Source organism: Leiobunum rupestre, chromosome 2 (assembly GCF_980474605.1).
Source record: "Leiobunum rupestre chromosome 2, qqLeiRupe1.1.hap1, whole genome shotgun sequence".
NCBI lineage: Eukaryota > Metazoa > Arthropoda > Arachnida > Opiliones > Sclerosomatidae > Leiobunum > Leiobunum rupestre.
In genome coordinates, this window is record NC_143385.1 from 56753666 (window position 1) to 56775969 (window position 22304).

General features: G+C 40.8%; 1 protein-coding gene across 1 annotated transcript; it reads right to left on the bottom strand.

Moving 5' to 3' along the window:
* Nucleotides 1-6767: 6767 nt before the first annotated feature.
* LOC149958504 (uncharacterized) lies at nucleotides 6768-12242 on the bottom strand. The gene has a single exon (XM_090167204.1). It carries the CDS (start codon nucleotides 12240-12242, stop codon nucleotides 6768-6770), a length of 5475 nt encoding a protein of 1824 aa, XP_090023330.1.
* Nucleotides 12243-22304: the final 10062 nt, after the last annotated feature.

Below are 22304 nucleotides of genomic sequence, written 5' to 3' on the forward strand. Positions count from 1 at the left end.
AATTATAAAAAAAAATTCAGTCGTTAACGTGGACTAATCCCAGGTAGCAAAATCTCGTTGATAAACCGTTTGTGAATCGTTGAAACTATGTTGAGAGATAAACGTTATGAAATGGTTGACGATGTCACCAAAATAGACGGTTTTTAAAACGGTTGATATTATGTCTTTTAATACTAACAGAAACTCAAGTATAAACGTTATTTGATTAACGTCTATAGAACGTCAATATGAAATGTTATTAAAACTATTAAACGATGCATAATGAACCTAATATAAACGTTATAGGACTAAAGTCGAATAAACGTCGCTTTTGAACATTTTGTTAAATACTTGACTAGATAGGGTAACCGATATTTTCTGGGAATATACAGCACAACAGCTCAAAAGATTTTTCCCCTTAGGTATATACCTTTCACCATACAGTGCAAGCTATTACCTAATAAATAGCGGCAGTTGCGTACAAGGTCACAGTCAAAACGAAAGTACAACGGTGCCGTAGCTCTCTCCACGCATAGCACCGTACCCCATATAACCAACTGATTTATGCAAATTTTAACAATTATACGTTGATAACACAATAATTTTCCTTTTATCACAAGGCCTAGTGTCTATAGAAGAAGGCTTTAAAAAACATGACTATACTTGAATCGTTTTCCGTGTGTAGGGCCAAAGAATGAAGAAACTCGGTCTTTAGGCTAAGACCAAAGTGAAGTATCTTATGTATAGCGGATATACCTCATTTTCAAATTAATCCAATTAATTAAAGATGTTTTGCTGACCGTAACCGTTGAAAACCACTGTCAGGGTACCATGAGATAGTATACCAAATTTGATCGACCTAAGTTGAAAACTGTAGATTCCTATAGCGGACAAACAAACATATAAATACAGTTTATATTTAGTTAAATATTAACCACTTCTATAACATGTTTTAATTAGAATATTTTTATTAAAAAATGTTTAAGAAGTGGTTAATATTTAACTAAATATAAACTTTTATTGTTAGTTAGATAAAAAATTAGTTGATAGCAAAAAACATAACAACGTCTCATGTTTGTCAAAAGATATATCCTTAAAAAGTTAAATAATATAACGTTATTTTAACCTTAATATCCACATTACAAGTGACGTTTTTGAATGTGATAAATATAATGTAAATAACGTGGTTTTTTCAACCTAACTATTTTGATGAAAACATGAGTTCTAAAAGAAGTCAATATTTTACTAAATATAAACGTTTATAATTAGTGGGATAATAACCATTAAACGTTATTTTGACCAAAAACCAAATATTGACCATTTTACAAACGTTATTTTGCTACCTGGGATGCGACTACAATTTTTCCAAATGCGACATCAATAAAAATATTTCTTCGTTACCAGATTGGAATGTGACCAGTAAAAGATAAAATTAACTGGGGGCTAATTTAATGGCAGCACCCAAATTTAAAATATATAATTTGTAAAAAGAAATAACGTCGTTAACGCGGACCAATGTAACAATCATTTCTTCAAATGCGACATCAATAGAAATAGTTCTTCCTTACCAGATTGTTATGTGACCAATAATAGATAAAAAAGGGGGCTAATATATGGCAGCCCCCAAAATATAAAAAAATGAGTAGAAATAAAATTACATTGCGTCCTTAACGCCAACCAATGCGACAAACATTTTTCCAAATGCGTCATCAATAGAAATAGTTCTTCCTAACCAGATTGGAATATGACCAATAATAGATAGAAAATTGGGCAGTTTAATGGCAGCCCCTAAAACATAATAAAGAAGTTTAAAGAAAATAACTAATTAATTAACGCTAAATAACGCGACAATCGTTTTTTCAAATGCTCATCAATAGTAGGAGTATTTCTTAACCAGAATTTTTTTTATCAGAATTTGAAAAAACACAATGTAAGGAGACGTCAATCAAATTAATGCAACACAATTTTTAACGAATGCAAAAAATTAGGTAAAGTAAAAAGGAGGGCTAATTTATTGGTAGCCTCAAAATATTAAAAATTGAAAATAAAATAATAAATTATGTCTTTAACGCGGACCAATGCGACAACACCTTTATTAATTGCGAGACCATATAATACCTGCGAAACTGACTACTAAATGCACTCCATTTGTGTTTTAGAAGCGATAGTTTTATTCAAGAAAACTGATAGCACCGATTTCATATGACTCCGAATCATCTCGATTCGAAAGCGACATCTGGGTGACTCGTTGCGACATCATTTTAATCAATGTGACCTTATTTTAAATGAATGGGACATCATTTTAAGTGAATGGAACATCAACATAAAAATGTAACATCAACATAAATAAATGTTACATTAATATAAATCAATGTAACATCAATATAAATAAATGTTACATTAATTTAAATTAAACTATTTCTATTGATGGCGCATTTGGAAAAATGTTTGTCGCATTGGTTGGCGTTAAGGACGTAATGCAATTTTATTTCAACTTATTTTTTTATATTTTGGGTGCTGTCATTAAATGGCCAACAAGGGCGCGGAGTGTGCAATAACTAGTGGCTTTACCGGGGAGTCGGGGTCCGGCTCTTGTGACCCCTCACGGGCGGTGGCGCACTGGGAGATGTTAGCTCCGTCCAAATGGTCCTATCTCCACCTCCGACTTCGGTCCGGTGTGGGCTGGTAACTGGGCTTCGCCCCAGGCTAACGGAGAGGGACCGGGCAAACCGGTGGTCTCGGCGGATTCGGTAGCCTTCTGTGGGGCTGCCGGCCTCCGTATGAGGGCACGGCGGACCCATCTCCAGTCCTTTTGGAGTTCCACCGGGATATCCGGTGCCAGCTGTGCCGGGTTATGTTGGCTGCCATGTGCCCGCCGTTCCCCTTTAGGAGCTCTTTCCAAAGGGCGTGGATCTCTACCTTCCTAGGTAGGGTGTCGGCCGGAGTTGCCAGAGCATCCGCTCTTATTCCCTCTGCTGTGTGCGAAGTGGGGGCTGGTCGACCCATTGCTGCACCTTCTGCTGGGTTGAGTGACTTGCGTCGAGGGTGCGACCATCGGTAGTAGGGTTCTGCTACCCATGCTGGTTTTGTCACCTGTTCGGGGTTTCGGAGGCTAGCGTAGGGCATTCTGATGATGGACCTCCGGTGGTGTGGTTTCAATCTTACCGGTACACCGGGCTATAAATCTGATGCATGCTGTCATTAAATAATCCCCCATTTAATTTTATCTATTACTGGTCACATTCCAATCTGGTTACGAAGAACTATTTTTATTGATGTCGCATTGGGAAAAACGGTTGTCGCATTGCTCCGCGTTAACGACGTAATTTAAATTCTTTTATAACTTATTTTTTTAAAATTTCGGGGGCTGCCATTAAATTAGCCCCCCTTTTTTCGTTTGTCTATTATCTCATAACCTAATTTGTCGCATTCGTTAAAAATCGTGTCGCATTAATTCGCATTGACGTCTCTTTTTATTAAGGTTAATTGAAATTATGAATTAATATGGGGGTTACTGTTAAGTTAGCCCCCCCACTTTCTCTATTAATTTTCTCATAAACTATATTTTCGCAATCAAAATTATATCTGTCGCATTTCTTCGCATTGACATGTAGTGGCTATGATAATGTATCCTGGTTGAATAACGAAATTATGGGGGCAGACGTTAATTTACCCCTTTTAATTTTAATTATATCTCGATAATGGTTAAGTCGCATCTTTTTTTCTTGTGGTCGCATTTTGTCGCATTGTGGGTGCATAAAATTGATAGAGAAATTTTCTGGGAAATCAAAAAAGGGGGGACCAACTTAATCGACCCCTTGCGACGTCTCGAATCATCCGCTTCTGTTACAGAAACGCTAGCCTAGTATTTTACTTCGCGCTCGGTTTTGTTTGAACCTCGCTTAAAGATTTTAATTAGGTGATTATTTTAATAAAGTGAATAAAAATGCCACGTAATTAAGCAACCTTTGCCGCCGATTGCAGTTTTAAATGCCTCGAAACGTCAATCTACACAGTGGAATTTTTATTTGAGGCATGAATTTGAAATGAGAGCAAAGGTTTCAGTCAGTAAATAAACCCAAACGGAAATTTTAACTGTTCCCTTACAAAACTATTCTTTTAGATTCTCAAGAAAAAAAGGGAAATTTATTTTAGAAATTCTTAAGAAAAAATCATGGGAATCCTTGGTAAATTTGGCACCTTTTTCCCAAGATCGTTCTTAAGAGTTTCTTTGGAACAATTCCTTTAGGATTTCTTTGCACCAAATCCTTAAGAACAAATTCGTAAGAATTTCTTAGGATAATGTTTCTTAAGAATTTAGGGTAAAATTTTCTTTAGAATGTTACGAATAATTTTTCTTTATATTTTACAGCATAACTTCTTAAGATTTCTTAAGATTGCCAAAGAGTATTTCCTTTAGAGACAGCTTGAACAAAAGCCTTTTATTTTATTTATATTTGCTTATACTTAGTTTTTCCATTTATATTCATTTTTTGTACATTTTCTACTTCCTTTTCAGAGATTCTAACACTAAATCGGTTTCCCCCATTTGGGGCTTATCAACACTCTGAAGGAATTCCGTATTGGCGGGGAAGAAGCGGCCGATATCTGTTAAATAATATACATCCAGGGTGCCCTAAATGTGAGCAGTCCATTGCAATTTATAGTGAAGTTGTTCACCTATTATAGCATGGCGGTCGCAGTAGACAACAATTATGCTAAGGCTTCCGTTTGAAAATCAAACGTTTAAAATTATATTAAATGTCCAAATTTCTTTCAGAGAATAGGGTGCACATGAACCGGTCTACTGTTGTAATCTCTGGCTGAAATTTTGACTTTTGATATAGTTCTTAACGTTAGATTTTCAATCGGAAACCCGAGCATAAACGCTGTCTGTTGTATAGCGACCGCCATGCAATAATAGGTGAATAACTTCACTATAAATCTCAATGGATTGCTCACATTTAGGGAATCCTGGATGTATATTAGTTTAATGATATCGGCAGCTTCTTCCGAGTATAGACAAAGTTCCTACACAGTGTTGATTATCCTCAATTTGTGGTGACGGTCTGCGGTTTGAATGTCTGACTGAAATTTTAACTCTGAATATATGCCTTAACGTTAGAGCTTCAAATAGAGGCTTGAGCCTAAAGCTGTCTGCTGTATAGCGACCGTCATGCTATAGAAGGTGAATAACATTGCTGTAAAATTCAATGCACCGCTCACATATAGGGCACCCTGGGTGTGTAATGGTTAGCAACAGTGGGAAATTGGAAATGGAGGAATAAGTACCTTAACGACTGTATATATATCAAATTTCTGATGGAGTAATCCAGTTCTTTGGGTCAAAAATATATATTTGGTTTGTTAATTGGGCCACTTTTTCAATCAACCCTTTTAATTGGGTATTTTTAAACTTCCAAGTTATTTGAGTTAAATTAAAAATTGAACCTTAAAATTTGGGCTATTATGAATATAACCCATTTTTACCTTACTAATTTCCAAGGGAAAACGTCGGAAAAAATTCGTAAGAAAATGTACCTTACGAATTTCCAAGGGATAACTTTGGAAAATATTCCTGAAAAAATATACCTTACGAATTTCCAAGGGATAACTTCGGAAAATATTCGTAAGAAAATATACCTTACGAATTTCCAAGGGAAAACGTCGGAAAATATGCGCAAGGAAATATACCTTACGAATTTCCAAAGGATAAATTCGGAAAATATTCGTAAGAAAATATACCCTACGAATTTCCAAGGAAAACGTCGGAAAATATTCGTAAGGGAATATACCTTAAGAATTTCCAAGGGATAACTTTGGAAAATATTCGTAAGAAAATATACCTTAAGAATTTCTAAGGAAACGCTGTAGGGAAAATATCTTAAGAGATTATCCTTTATAATAGTTAAAGAGTTTCTTAAGGCATCAATGGTAAAATGTCCGTTAAGGATTTACTCCCAACAACACCTTACAATTCCCAAGAATTTTCCGAACAATCTCTTAGAATGTTTTTGTAAGGGTTTTGTTTCCATCCTCTGTTGTATTTTAAGCAAAGTTTATCTAGTATTTGCTAAAGACTTCAATCCATCAACAACGACTCGCAAATAGCTTCATAGGTTACATCCAGTTCGATCTTCAACAATGCTTCAATACTTATCCCTGTTGACCTTTTCTGGGAGAGCTAACTAATTACTTGGATTGAAAATTTAATTTTCAACCCGAAGAGTTACACGGACTGAAACATATAGACTCTTCGCACGCACACGCTTATACTACTAAAAATAACTTGACCAATTTTAACTAAACAAAAAAACTTTATTTCTTATTCTCCCTCCGCCAGGGAGTCCTTCTCGCACGAAGGAGCTCTTCTCGCTTTCTATTTTAGACTACTCTTCAAAAATAAAATCACCCCCCTTTATACCCCGAAACATTTCCCAACTTGGGCTTGGACAGTGACGACAAGGGATAAACCCCAGAGCAATGGAAAAGTTTTCGGCCGCCTGACCAAGCCCCGCGCGACATGACGACGCTACAAGATAAAAGATACAATTTACATGATACATACTATACAAAAGAGAGAGAAAAGATGGACGGGAACAAAAAAACCCAATCCTTAACAATTCCAAAAGTCGTATTTACAATAAAAACATGAGAAAAAAATCCCTAACCCGAATCCGACAATTTTTAAACACTTATTAGAATTAAAAACTAACATACAATCAAATTTATACAAAATTTAAGCAAATATTTGACACTCCCGCCTTGAACTACAACGTAGTTCAACATTAAAATTCCAGATTATATAATTTTTGAACTGGGCGCCTTATACGGCTGCGATTAGGTAATCTAACCAAACCTGAACGAACAACATTGTCTCTACCCTTCTTTAGAGATTCTACAACTGCAAGTTTCCACATAAGTCGAGGCATTTTTGCCTCCTCAATTAACACAACGTCGTTAATGGCCAACTCTTTCGTTTTGCCATGTACTGGGCGGTGATGGGCTGATCTCAGCTCTAAAAGGTAATTTTTCTGCCATCGCACCCAAAATCGATCTACTAAGGTTTGCCAATATCTTTCTCGTCGCTTTAAATCTTGCCTATGAACGGACACTAGTTCATCGTCTTTAAAAACTTGCGAAGGAAGGGCGGTTAACCTTTTACCGACCAAAAAGTGTGAAGGAGTCAAAGGAGTCGGTTCCCCCGCATCGGGATAAATGAAACTAATGGGTCGAGAATTGACCATAGCCTCGATTTCTAGAAGTATCGTTTCCAATTCTTCGTATTCTAGACTGGCGTTACCTAACGACCTCCTCAGAGCATCCTTAACACTTTTTATCATTCGTTCCCAGAATCCGCCATGCCAACTGGCACGGTCGGTGATATATCTCCACGAAATTCTAAGTTTACCGAAATAATCTAATATTTCCGGACTACGCGTGATCTTTAACAGTAAATTTAACTCGTGTTCTGCTAATTTAAAAGTTTTCGCGTTATCGCTGTATATCACTCTCACAACTCCTCGGCGCGCGATAAATCGGCGAAAGCTTAATAAAAAATGTTTTGTGGACAAACTGGAGACTAGCTCGAGATGCACCGCGCGCGTTACGGCGCAGGTGAACAGCGCGACGTAACACTTGCTCCCTTTTCTCGTATACAAGGGGCCTCCGAAGTCTACCCCGCAAATTTCGAACGGCGGCGCTGGATTGATTCTGGAAGCCGGAAGCGGCGCCATTATTGGCGTCGAACCTTTAGCGCGAAATCTTTTGCATCTGGGGCACCCGTGAACTTCTCGTTTAACTAAAGGGCGGATTTTCGGAATCCAGAATTGTTCTCGAATTTCTACGAGAGTTTGATCTACTCCCGCGTGCTTTAAACGAATGTGAATGTCATCAATTATTAACTCGGTTAGTCTATGTTTAGCCGACAAGATCCATGGGTGCTTTTGGTTATAACTAATGTCTGCTTCGCCAATTCTTCCACCTACGCGCATAAGTCCTTCCTCATCGAGGAATGGCGTCAACGTAAACAAACTCGATTGCTTGGGTAGAGCGGTGTTCGTATTTAAACATTTTACTTCTTGCGGAAAACATTCTAATTGCACAATTTTAACCCAATACTTTTCGGCATCTGCTAGTTCTTCCGCGGTTAGGGGGTCGTTTTTTTTACATTTTAATCTAGCATTGGTAAAAATTCTTTTAATTCTGGCGGTCATTCGATAAACAAAGTTGGCTGAGCTATATTTTGCTAAATCTAGCACTGGCGTCTTATGCTCTTCCGCTTCGGCTGTCTGTCTTTTAGTTTCAAAGGCCCCCACAATCAAACTAGCTTTGTCTTTTACCGCGCGTAATTCCTCTGCGTATTCAGACTCGTCTACCCCACGTAAATAAGCGTTAGAGTCTGAATTTTTACCTTCTATAAACCACTGCGGCCCTTTAAACCATAACGAACTATTTTTTAATTCTTTCAATATTTTTCCCCTAGAAGGCAAATCAGCGGGATTTTCAATTCCTACACAATGACCCCAGGAGGCGGCATCCGTGAGTTTCAATATCTCTAGAACTCTATTTGCTACAAATGGCTTGAATCTTTCAGGCGATTTATCTCCCTTTACCCAATCTAATACTATTGTGGAGTCCGTCCACATTTTGACAGTAGGCGCGGGAACTGGAAAAAGGTCTAGGATACAGGTCATAAGCCTAGCACCCAATAAGGCTCCCATTAACTCTAATCTCGGTAGGGTAAGCGATTGTGTTAATTTGGTTTTAGGTTTTTTCGTTGTTTGTTTTTCCAGAGGAGCTACGCGCGTTTTTGACGCCACTAACGCGGTTCTAACCTGTCCATTTGCGTATTTTCTACGTACATAAATTACAGCCGCGTATGCCTTGATTGAGGCATCAACGAAGCCATGTAGTTCTAAACTAGACTCTTCTCCCTCTGGCGCATTTTCAAAATAAAATATGGGAATCACGAAGTTTTCTAATTCTACAAGCTCAGAGCTCCATCTATCGAATTTTATGGCTAATTCGGTTGGCAATTTCGTATCCCAATCTAATTTCTTCGCTTTATCATCCTCTCCCCATGCCCACATTTCCTGAAATAATATTTTTGCTCTAATTAAAAATGGAGATATTAATCCTAGAGGGTCATATAACCTAGCCACTGCCTGTAAGACCCAACGCTTTGTGTCTTTTTTGGTAATTAAAAATCTCAGAAGTTCTGATACGTTAAATGTTAGAATATCCTTAATCTCATCCCAAGCCATCCCCAAAACTTTCAGTGGAGAATGCCCCGGTATAGAATTCTCGCTTAGTCCTGTTGTTTGGTCTCCCCATTCTTTTCTAATTGTGTCGGAATTACTTCGCCATTTACGCAAGTTCATTCCTCCCCTGGCCATTATGACGGTCGAATCTCTGATTAAGTCGCTCGCTTTCTTAACCTCACTAGCACCTGAAATGTTATCGTCGACGTAAAGATTTTGCAGCAATGATTGACAGGCATCAGGGAATTCCCCTTCAAATTTACGGACATGGTGTTTAACTGTCGCGGACAATAAAAATGGGCTAGATGTTACTCCAAAAACCGCACGTGTGAATCTGAAGACCTTGAAATTTCCTCCTCCCGAATTTTCCACCCACAGAAATCGCAGCGCGTCTCTATCTTCGGGCCTAATCCCTATTTGATGAAATGCTTTTTCCACATCTCCGGCTATTGCAACTTCATACCCTCTAAAACGTACTAAAATTCCAAAAAGCTCGGGGGTCAAGTTTGGCCCCACCTCTAAACAGTCATTCAAAGAAGGACGGTTCGCTGAATGCGAGGACGCGTCATAAACAATTCTTAACTTGGTAGTTAAACTGTCTTCCCTTATTACCGCGCGATGAGGAATATAATAACATGGCCCTTCTATTTCCTCACTCAAATCAACCTCCTCAACAATCCCATTTCTCAATTGCTCCTGAATGACCTCGTTATAACTCTCAAATTTAGTCTGATCCGCTCGTAATTTCCCGATAAGATTTTGAGTGCGCCTTTTAGCAACCTCGAAATTATCGCCTAATTTGTCTTTGGTTGTCTTCCACGGGAGGGCTACCTCATAACGTCCCTCTTTAAACTGAATATTGTTCTCAAAATATTCTATTACGCTATCTTGCCCCGGGCCATCTTCCTTGGGGTTATCAGTTACTCCAATGGCCTCGAGATTCCAAAAAGATTCTAATTTTTCTGATACTAATTCTTCTTCGGTCCTAACGGCTACGTGCGTCACGGCTATCGAGTTAACCCCGACTGACGAAGAAGCAACTGAAACCGTGCCCTGAACGGTCCAACCTAGCATCGTTTCTATAGCTACTAGGGCCCCTTCCAAGCGTTCAATATGGCATTTAACTATTCTCCAAAAATAATCCGCACCGATTAAAACATCTATCGGGGCGCTCTGGTTTCCGCTATTTGGAACTTCTACTTCCGCTAGCTGGAGATTTCTGAGTCGCATCTCGTTTCTAATGTTTTCTCCTGGCACCGAGAAAACAGCTCCGCAAATCTCTGGAATTTCTAGGGCTATTATTTCTATTTTTTCCCCATTACGCACGTTACTCAAAACTACCCTCACTTTTTTCCTCTGAGATACAATAGGATTGCTACCAAAAGGGTGAATGCTCAAAGACTCTACGCCCACAACCTCCAATCCAAGCTCCCGCGATACCTTTTCCCTGATAAAGCATCTATGGCTTCCGCCATCTAACAAAACTCGCACTCTAAATTTCGACCCTTTTGAATCTTCTACGTTTGCCGCCGCTGTTTGCAATAAAACCACTTCCGAACCGGAATTGTGCGCCATTGTATTTACCGCAACCACACTTTGATTTGACCTTTCACCGCTAATATCTTTTTCCTTCTCTAGCTCTTTGGGGACTAAGTTATCACTAGCATTATTTCTTCTAGCATCTGCCGATTCGCAGCATAATATTTGATGATGTTTACGTTTACAATTTCTACACTGCTGAATTTTACCCTGACATCTATCCGATTTATGATTATTTCTTAAACATAGGAAGCATAATTGCTTTTGCAACGCGATACCTCTCTTTTCATTGACAGTTTTTACGTCGCAATGATAAAATGGATGTTCTAAACTGTTACAAAATATACACGGATAAGTATTACTTCTAGGAACTATCCCCGTATTCAGAGCTGCAGCCGAAGATAAACTTGGTGGTTTCGGAGAGAAATTATTACGATTATTAAACCGAGATCTATTTTGAATCTGATTATTACCATTTGCGCTACCAATATTGGATTTTTGCCTTTGCTGCGGCGCACCTCTGTGTACGGCGATGGCCCTCTCGCGACACTGTACTTCCATATTTAAAAATGACAACATTTCGTTAATATCCCATAATTCGCTTTCCTTTTTACCCCTATTAAAGGTTTGCAATAAATCCATGGGGAGAAGCCCGCCGATAATATGGGCTAAAAATTCACCGTAATTTCCCTTTAAACGACCCATGGACTCGAGACTACGCACCTCTATTTGACAGGTGTCGTGTAAATTTCTAAGGGCGTCTACCTCATCGGAACTTTTTATCGCTTGCATTGCCAAAAACTTGTTTAATCTATTACTAATTTGGGTTTCATTGTTACCAAATCGTTTACGTAATATATCAATAGCTACCTCGTAGTTAGATTCCGTTAATGATAAGCCTTCTATGGCCCTTTCGGCCTTCCCTCTTAACAAAGTCTTTAAATACTGGAATTTCTCCTTTTTACTTGAGAACGCTTCGTTGTTGTGAATGGCACTCTCATATTGTCCCCAAAACTCCAGCCACTGGTCTTCGTTGCCGTCGTATTTTTTCAGCTCCAGCTTCGGAAGGCGAATCGAAGGCCCAGCGGCCTGATGCTGGACGAATGGTACTCCTGCCTGCGGCGCTGAAAAGTAGGGCTGCTGCGGCGACTGAGCTCTTGGTGTTTTAGCGTCATCCAAATACCGCTGCGCTCGATCTTTCCACTGGACTAATTTTTCGCTCCAGATTTCGATATCTTCCAGTTCTTGGTCGTAGTCGTCATCCGCGATGGTTAAGTTGAGGATTTTCTCGTTGAGGTCCTCCATTTTCTTCTCTTTTGAGTTCAGTTGAGCTATGCTGTCTAAGAGCTTTAGACTGCTTATCGGTGAATTGCCCAATTCTTCTTCTATCTTTTTGCATTGCGTCGTAACTACTCCACGCTGTGTCCCTCTCTGCTTCACTAGCCTCGCTAAATCTGTCATGATGCTCCGCTACGCGACTGATACGCGTTTTCTTTTACTAAAAATTTCTCTAGGTTTCTTCCCGGGTTTCGGCACCAAAAAATGTTGACCTTTTCTGGGAGAGCTAACTAATTACTTGGATTGAAAATTTAATTTTCAACCCGAAGAGTTACACGGACTGAAACATATAGACTCTTCGCACGCACACGCTTATACTACTAAAAATAACTTGACCAATTTTAACTAAACAAAAAAACTTTATTTCTTATTCTCCCTCCGCCAGGGAGTCCTTCTCGCACGAAGGAGCTCTTCTCGCTTTCTATTTTAGACTACTCTTCAAAAATAAAATCACCCCCCTTTATACCCCGAAACATTTCCCAACTTGGGCTTGGACAGTGACGACAAGGGATAAACCCCAGAGCAATGGAAAAGTTTTCGGCCGCCTGACCAAGCCCCGCGCGACATGACGACGCTACAAGATAAAAGATACAATATACATGATACATACTATACAAAAGAGAGAGAAAAGATGGACGGGAACAAAAAAACCCAATCCTTAACAATTCCAAAAGTCGTATTTACAATAAAAACATGAGAAAAAAATCCCTAACCCGAATCCGACAATTTTTAAACACTTATTAGAATTAAAAACTAACATACAATCAAATTTATACAAAATTTAAGCAAATATTTGACAATCCCTTCGCTAGTCATTTTTTATGAAACCAATTAATATGTTCCATTTCTGGCTTAGAATTGAATGTCAATTACTAATTAAAAACCACGAAAAAAGTCTAATTTTGATGTCACTTCAAATTTTCACCTTTTTAAGTTTTAATCCGTTTCAATATTCATTTTCTTGTAATATACTCCACATGGCATAAATTTGTGGCTAATGCGATATCACGTCATATTAGGCTTACTAAAAGCACTGATTTTAAATTTTAAAAAGTCGTATTATTGTTTTTAAAATGTCGTATTTTAGGTTCAATCATATATCTACTTAATATACTTTATTTTAGAAAATAAATTATCAAATTATCGCGAGCGAAAGTTTAATATCCGCGTATTTTAAAGCGAACTATTTTTATCGCGGCGGAGTACATCGATACACTTAATGCTCTTTAAAAGTGGCGAAAGGGAAGGCATCAGCAAAGCCAATAATTGTTTACCCCTCAAATAAGATGTCGCAGGTCGAGGCGATAGTATTAGACTTTATCTCAATATTTACTTTTGGAAATACTGGTAAGAATATTTATACCATTGGTTTTAAAAGGATAAGATTCTTTATTTACGTTGATATATTAAAAACTGTTGAATGGTATTAATCTATTTGTCTTGTTTTATTCAACGAGGTTCTCATAGATAAGGACTCCTGTGGAATAACTTGGGCTTACAATAAACAAAGGGGACCGTTTATATTTCAATATTGGAATATAATTAAAGGTTTAGATTATATCGTACTTAAAGGGAAAATAATCTTAGGTATTTGGTGTGTATCACCAACGTTTGCAGCTCTGGCCGCTCTTGCCTTTGACTTTAAAAATGTTTGATAGGGAATTTTGAAAATTGAAGGGGTTTTCCATAAAGATTGCTTTGCAGGTTATATTCCCTTTAATAAAAAGTGGAAACCCCATCGGATATTAAGTATCCCAAGAAACATGATCTTCTGCTCCTTTAAGACTCGTTGTGTTTCCCTTTTAAACTATAATTTTTGTGCAGTATCTAGTTTTTAACTTTATAAAACATCCCCTGTAGCAAAAAGAGTCGATTTAGGGTCGGGCTTTGGTCGAAAGGTCGCTTTTGGGTCCTGGTCCAAATACCGACTGTAAAAGTCCTAAATGTTTTTGAGATAATTCCTCGTAAGTACGTTGTTGGTCGCTTTTAAAGTCTGTATGGCGACCTAACATTTTGGACCACTTATCGAGTCAATAAGTCTTAACATTGGAACTATTTGGCATCTGAACGACGACCTAACATTGTAATAGTTGTCGTGACTTGTAAAAGACATGACACATTTATAACCCGACAAACGACCAACTTGCCCTGTAGCACAAAGAGTCGCTTTTGGGTCCTGGTCCAAATACCGACTCTAAAATCCTAAACGTTTTTGAGATCATTCCGCGTAAGAATGTTTTTGGTCGTTTTTTAAGTCGGTATGGCGACAAAACATTTTAAACCACTTGAAGACTTAATAAGTCTTATCATTGGAACTATTTAGAGTCCGAACGCCGACCTTAAATAGCCATCGTGACTTGAAAAAAGACGATGACACATTTATAGCCCGACCAACGGCCGACTTATATCCGACATTTTATTGGCCAATTAATCGCGCAAAACTGTGAAAGTTTGCGATTTAATAAAACAAATTGAAATATTTTTTAAATAACGTCTTTTCTGTACTCCAAAAAGATCATATATTCAGTCTGCAAATTTTTGCTTTTTTAAAATCTCTCAACTCGAGTAGGTTACATTCATATAATTAAATATGTTAGGTGAGATATTATTAATGAAAATTTATTTGTTACTTTTAAATACGGAACTCCGAACCCTAGATTCAAGAGCTTTCCGATTGACTGTTATGTAGGGAAGTGATTACCCACTTCCGTGACCTCCGAAAAATCGGCCTCCATCAGTTATTCATTGTTTCACTCCCGTTCACTGCACCAACTATATATATATATATATACTAACCGAGAAGCCCACCTTACAGGCGGGCCCTCTGCTAGTTGTGTGTTTCGAGGTACTCCACCCCAGTACGCCCCCCAACCCCTTTTTCCCATGGGATAATTTCCGTGCCACCCTTTTCCCCATAGTCGAACCACCGCAGTAAGGCCCCCTCCCTTTTTTCCATGCGATAATTTCCATGGTACCGTTAACCCCATAGTCGACCTCCCCCGTAAGGCCCCCTCCCCCTTTTCCCTTGCGATAATTTCCCGTGTACCCTTTTCCCCAAAATAGAACCACCCCAGTAAGGCTTTTCCTCCCCTTTTTCCCATGTGATAATTACCGGGTTACCCCTAGTAATGCCCTTCCTCCCCCTTTTTCCCATGTGATAATTACCGGGGTACCCCCTCCTCATTTTTCCCATGTGTAATTACCGTGGTACCCACCTTGCCCTTTTCCCCGTGTGATTACCGTGGTACCCACCTTGCCCTTTTCCCCATGTGATTACCGTGGTACCCAATTTGCCCTAAACTACATAAGCCTTACAAATGAAAAAATATTCGTTAAAATTTTAAAAACAGTACGCAGTACAAATAAGTTGTACCTTACAGACATTCAGACCAATAACATAAGGTACGATGCGAGTTAGGGTTGCGCAAATGAAACTTGATGCCGGGTAAAAAAAAATGGTTAGAAAAAATGGTTTCCATGGGTTTTATTAGGGTTTGCTTTGGGTTTGAAAAAGGTTTAGGAAAAAATTATCAACCTTTAAGGTTTGTTTTGGCAACTTGCAGGGTTTGAAAGAGGCTTAAATGTTTAAATGAAATCCCTATAGGTCAATGGAAAACCCTTAGAATTGCCATTTAAGAACCTATAGAAAGCAAAAATAATAATTTATCACTTTTTAAAACCCTTTTCAAACCCTGCACGTTTTAAACTATCTCACGCCATCTACGCAAAAATTTTATATCAAGCCGTATAATCTTATATATAATCCTCAATGTTTGTGTGTTTGTGTGTTTCGTTGTTTGTGGCTTCCGTGGACCGATCGTTCGCTCTCTCTTGAACCCTGTCCCCTACGGTTCCGCCCTCCCGCAGTCGCTAATTCCTCCCAAGCTATTGGGGGGGGGGACCACGTATGGGAAGTTTTTCTTTTCGCGTACCGTATTATTTTCGGTATTCGTTCGCTCTTTTTGCTACGCGTGTTACGTTTTTTCTACGTGGGTCAGGTTTTTGCTACGGTGACATTTTGCTACGCGTGTTACGTTTTTGCTACGAGGGTTTTTTGCTACGCGTGTTACGTATTGTCTACGATGACTATTTGCTACGCGTGTTACGATTTTGCTACGAGAACCTTTTGCTACGCTTGTTACGTTTTTCCTACGTTGGTCAGGTTTTTGCTACGGTGACATTTTGCTACGCGTGTTACGAGAACTTTTTGCTATGCGTGTTACGTTTTTGCTACGAGAACCTTTTGCTACGCGTGTTACGTTTTTCCTACGTGGTTTTTTTCCTATGCGTGTTACGTTTTTGCTACGTTTATTACGTTTTTGCTACGTGTTTTTGCTGCGCGTGTTACGTTTTTGTTACGAGAACGTTTTGCTACGCGTGTTACGTTTTTGCTACGAGAACCTTTTGCTACGCATGTTACGTTTTTGCTACGAGGGTTTTTTGCTACGAACATAATTCTTTTAAATTATGGAAATTAGTGGAAATATGATTTTAAGAAATTCTTAAACTGGGAAATTTATATCAAACATTTGTGTAGTTTAGGCACCAAAAGTCATGTAAATTCGCCAATGCTTTAAAATAGGGCGTATTACAATTTTCGTGGCGTACGATATCGTACCAATAGGTGACTCTCCCTTTAAGGGGGTTGGTCGGAGGGGGCGGAAATTAACGGCACGCGTGAGGGGGCGGAAAATCTCTGGACCAACCATGGATTAAAAAACTAAGGATGTTCAGCAGAGGTAGACACCTTAAAAATACCTGTCCCAAACGCTATCTCAAAACGGATGCAATATTGCTTTTCCTGCGTCACACGTGACATAGGCTAGAGCGGAAGAGCAGACGAATGTGGATCAACGGTTACCACGTAGATGATTAAAATTGATGATTTTTTCGAATTATAATTATGAAACATTATATTTGTCTTCATCAAACGATGCGAAAGAAATTTTCTATTTAGATTTATCATCGGTTAAGCCTTTCAATTACGAAATTGGCATTTAATTTAGAAATTACATTAAGCCTTGGCTGGGTTGGCTCGTCTGTAGTTATAAAATGAAAACCGTTATATTTGGTGCCGTGAATAAACGAAAGGTAGCGCCGTTATAGAATTCTTCTTCCGTTTGCCGCAGTTAAGGGGGGGATAAGAAGGGGATGACATATACATGTGGTCAGAAATTTATATACCGGTGCTCCAAGCGAATCAGACAGCCTACAACACCGGTTGTCTCATCAGAATGCCCAACGCCAGCGTCCACAAGCCCGGACAGGTGACAAAACCAGCATGGGTAGCAGAACCCCACTACTGATGGTCGCACCCTCGACGCAAGCCAATCATCCCAGCAGAAGGCGCAGCAATGGGCCGACCAGCTAACCACTTCGCACACAGCAGTGGGCTAGAAAACGGATGCTCTAGCAACGCCAGCCGACACCCTACCGAGAAAGGTAGAGAGTTAAGCCCTTTGGAGAGAGCTCCTAAAGGGGAACGGCGGGCACACAGCAGCCCGCAGAACCCGGCACAGCTGGCACCGGATATCCCGGTGGAACCCCAAAAGGCCGGGAGATGGGTCCGCCGTGCCCTCATACGGAGGCCCGCAGCCCCACAGCAGGCCACTCAATCCGCCGAAGCGGCCAGGTTGCCCGGCCCCTCTCCGTTAGCCTGGGCCGAAGCCCAGTATACAGCCCCTGCCTGACCGAAGTCGGAGGTGAAGATAAGACCATTTTATCAGAGCTAATATCTCCCAGTGCCCCACCGCCCTTATGGGTTTCAAGAGCCGGACCCCTACTCCCCGGTAACGCCACTAGTTATTGTACACTCGGACCCATTAAGGGCCGGGATGACATATACAAGTTCGGGACATCTAGCTACACTTCTTTTATTAGAGATATCTAGCTCTGCTGAACATCCTTAGTTTTTTTAATCCGTGGACCAGCTATACAAACTATACAAGTTCGACAACAAGGCGAAAATATTATTTCGTGCCACACATAAATGACTTCGATAAGAAAGTGCCACACTTATTTCTTCTGACCACACACGGTTTCGATAAGAAAGTGCCACACTTATTTATTACTTCTGACCTTACACGGCTTTGATAAGAAAGTGCCACACTTTTTTTTTACTTCTAACCACAAATGGTTTCGATAAGAAAGTGCCACAATTATTTGTTACTTCTGACCATACACGGTTTCGATAAGAAAGTGGCACACTTATTTATTACTTTTGACCATACACGGTTTCGATAAGAAAGTGCCACACTTATTTATTACTTCTGACCACACCCTCAGGATACACGGGTGGGCAAACCAATTTAAAAGCTGTTGAGGCCATGTGATTTCCTAGCGTTTGATATATAATTTACCATCCTATGTTAAAGAGTGGCCACCGCCCACCCTCAGGATACGCGGGTGGGCAAACCAATACAAAAGCTGTTGAGGCCATATGATTTCCTAGCGTTTGATATATAATTTACCATCCTATGTTAAAGAGTGGCCACCGCCCACCCTCAGGATACCCGGGTGAGCGAACCAATACAAAGCTGTTCAGGCCATGTGATTTTATATTATCTCGGTGATTTAATTAGTATTTTCTTAGAGCAGATATTTAATATGGATTATTAACAACTGCATAAATCATATTATTGCAAGAATAAATATATGTACTAAGAATATGGCAAGACAGGGAATATGGCAAGACAGGGATTCTGTCCCCATGGTCGCACACTTTTCAGCTTAAGGGCCTGCTGCCCAAGGCCTAGCCAAAGTGCTAGCCCATTGAATTTAATATGTTTGATTCTAGCAAAGCAGAATTTTGCAACACGCCCTAAGTTCGACTGCTTTTGGATTTTTTGGTCTCACTCTTTCAAGTAGACGCGAGCGTAGACGATTCCAATCTTTTACTTTTATTGTTCTATGAGACCAAATTGTTTTTTTCGATCACTCTCCCTTTAAGGGGGCTGGTCGGAGGGGGTGGAAATTAACGGCACTGCGTGCGCGTCAAAGAGCTCTATCGAATGAGACCAACTTGTATTTTCGGTCACTTTCCCTTTAAGGGGATTGTTCGGAGGGGGCGGAAATTAACGGCTCTGCGTGCGCGTCAAAGAGTTCTATCGAATGAGACCAAATCTCTGAACCAACTATACAAACTATACAAGTTCGCCAAGAAGGCGATAATATTATTTTGTGCCACACATAAACGACTTGCCACACTTATTTATTACTTCTGACCATACACGGTTTCGATAAGGGGGGTCGAAATTGTGCCCCCTGTTTACCTGACAGACCTGAAACTGGCTATCGGGAAAAGGTGTGTAGCCCCACACTGTAATTCAAACTTCCCGCCACGCCCATGTCAGCCTTCGTGAAATTCCACTGGGTTGGGGGCGGGGGGAGGCGAAGTTTGAGGTTAACTTGACCCTAAAACGCCGTAAATATACGTAAAATAACGCGGAAAAAGGAACAAGCATGCCAAGAACTTAACTAGACAAATCCCTCCGCGTCGGTTAATATGACTAGCAGTTCCGAGTGAAATTTGATACAGCGGCGGGACTAGGTTGGTAAATTCGTCGGTATAAGAGATAACGCGGCCAGCGGCTATCTGGGTTCAAATCCCGGCGTCGTCAATAATGTAAATTATACAAAAGTTATTTTTCGCCACTCCATCTACCGTGCCGTCGCTTTTCCACACCAAACAAATAAACAAACAAACTACAACACTTAACGACAATCCATCCATAGAAATAGTATAAATATATATATTTATATATATCTTGATGTGGAACTGAAAAGGGGAATTTCTAAAGCTTTTTGCGACAGGTTTTCTAACATGAGGCCGCCGATCCTGCTCTACTTCTTCCATGCTGAAACTATCCCTTACGATCCCCCCCCCTCCGAAATTTGTGGTGGAGAGAGAGATAATTTCGGGTGTTTTGCGTGTTGGGACAAACACGGCCCAAATCTCAGAGGCGACAGATTTTGAGAAAATAGATAGTCGAACCACCTCAGTAACGAAGCGAAAGGCAGTCTCGGTTTCCCCCTGTTCCGCGGGTTAGGCCCTTAATGGGTCAGAGTGTGCAATAACTAGTGGCTTAACCGGGGAGTCGGGGTCCGGCTCTTGTAACCCATAAGGGCGGTGGCGCACTGGGAGATGTTAGCTCTGATAAAATGGTCTTATCTCCACCTCCGACTTCGGTCAGGTAGGGGCTGGATACTGGGCTTCGGCCCAGGCTAACGGAGAGGGGCCGGGCAACCTGGCCGCTTCGGCGGATTGAGTGGCCTGCTGTGGGGCTGCGGGCCTCCGTATGAGGGCACGGCAGACCCATCTCCCGGCCTTTTGGGGTTCCACCGGGATATCCGGTGCCAGCTGTGCTGGGTAACTTGGACTGCTGTGTGCTCGTCGTTCCCCTTTAGGAGCTCTTTCCAAAGGGCTTGACTCCCTGCCTCCATAGGTGGGCTGTCGGCTGGAGTTGCTACAGCATCCATTCTTAATCTCACTGCTGTGAGCGAAGTGGGGATTGGTCCACCCATTGCTGCAACTTCTGCTGGGTTGAGTGGCTTGCGTCAAAGGTGCGCCCATCAGTAGTAGGGTTCTGCTATCCATGCTGGATTTCTCACCTGTCCGGGATAGGTGGACGCTAGCGTAGGGCACTATGATGATAGGCCTTCGGTGGTATGGTCTCTGTTACTAGGTACAGCGGGCTATTAATTCTGACACACTGTTCCGCGGGTCACTTTTACCTCGCTGTCCCGCCTTTGGCTTCATGACAGACTACGCAAACATTCCTGAAAGCTCGGACGTACGACGATGACCAACGTACCAAGCGCTCCTTATAATATAGACTTACCGAGAAGCCCGCCTTACAGGCAGACCCTCAGCTAGTTGTGTGTTTCGAGGCACTCCACCCCAGTACGCCCCCCCAACCCCTTTTTTCCATGGGATAATTTCCATTGAACCCTATGGCCCAAAGTAGAACCACCCCAGTAATGCCCTACCTCCCCTTTTTGCCCATGTGATAAGTACCGGGGTACCCCCAGTAAGGGCCTTCCTCCCCTTTTTCCCCATGTGATAATTACCGGGGTACTCCCTATTTTTCCCATGTGATAATTATACCGTTCCTCCCGTTTTTTTTATGTTATAATTACCATGGTACCCACCTCCCCTCTTTTCCCATGTGATAATTATACCGTTCCTCCCGTTTTTTTTATGTTATAATTACCATGGTACCCACCTCCCCTCTTTTCCCATGTGATAATAACCGTTATACCCTTTCCCCCTATAGTAGAACCACCCCAGTAAGGACCTTCCTCCCCCTTTTTCCCATGTGATAATAACCGGGGTACCCCACCCCTTTTGCCCATTTGATAATTACCGTGGTACCCCCTCCGCTTTTCCCATGTGATAATTACCGTGGTACCCTCTCCCCCTTTTCTCCATGCGGGAATTTCCGTAGTAGTCCCCTCCCCCTTTCCAATTTTCCCGCAAAAATAACTCAAACTCGCAGTCCTACCAAACCCCCCTGTACCCCTTTAAACCCCCTGTATCCAATGGCTGTTGCATAAAGGCACGGGACTAACGTACGCCGAGAGACCCACAAGTCTTTCAAATCGGAACGCCCGCTAAACTCCCGTCCCCGTAACTCACAGGCCTTCTGAAACTACCCCATACGATCCCCCCCCCCCCCTCCAAAATTTGCTGCGGAAAGAGGAAAATTTCGGGTGTATTGCGGGTTGGGACAAACACAGACAGACAGATTTTGAGAAAATAGATAGTTGAACCACCTCAGTAACGAAGCGAAAGCCAGCAGCTTCTCTCTCCGTCCCGCGCTGGCTATCTCTTCGCCGCCCCGCCTTTGGCTTCATGACAGACTAAGCAAACATTCTAGAAAGCTGGGACGAACGACCAACGTACCAAGCGCTCCTTATAATATAGATATATATCTTTATACTATATTCCTGAATCCTAAGTGTCTTCTGTCTGTCTGTCTTGCGTCTGTTTCTCTATAGGCGTCCGAGCCGTTCAACCTAGGACCTCCAAATTTCTCACAGCTATTCTTATTGCTCAAAGGCAGCGAGTCGCGCTATTTTCATCGATTTCCAATTTTAGTTAAGTTAATTAATTAAATAATGTTAAAAAGCGAGTCGAAATCTATGTATTTTCGCCCCTGGAAAGGTGTCGTGAATACTGCAACC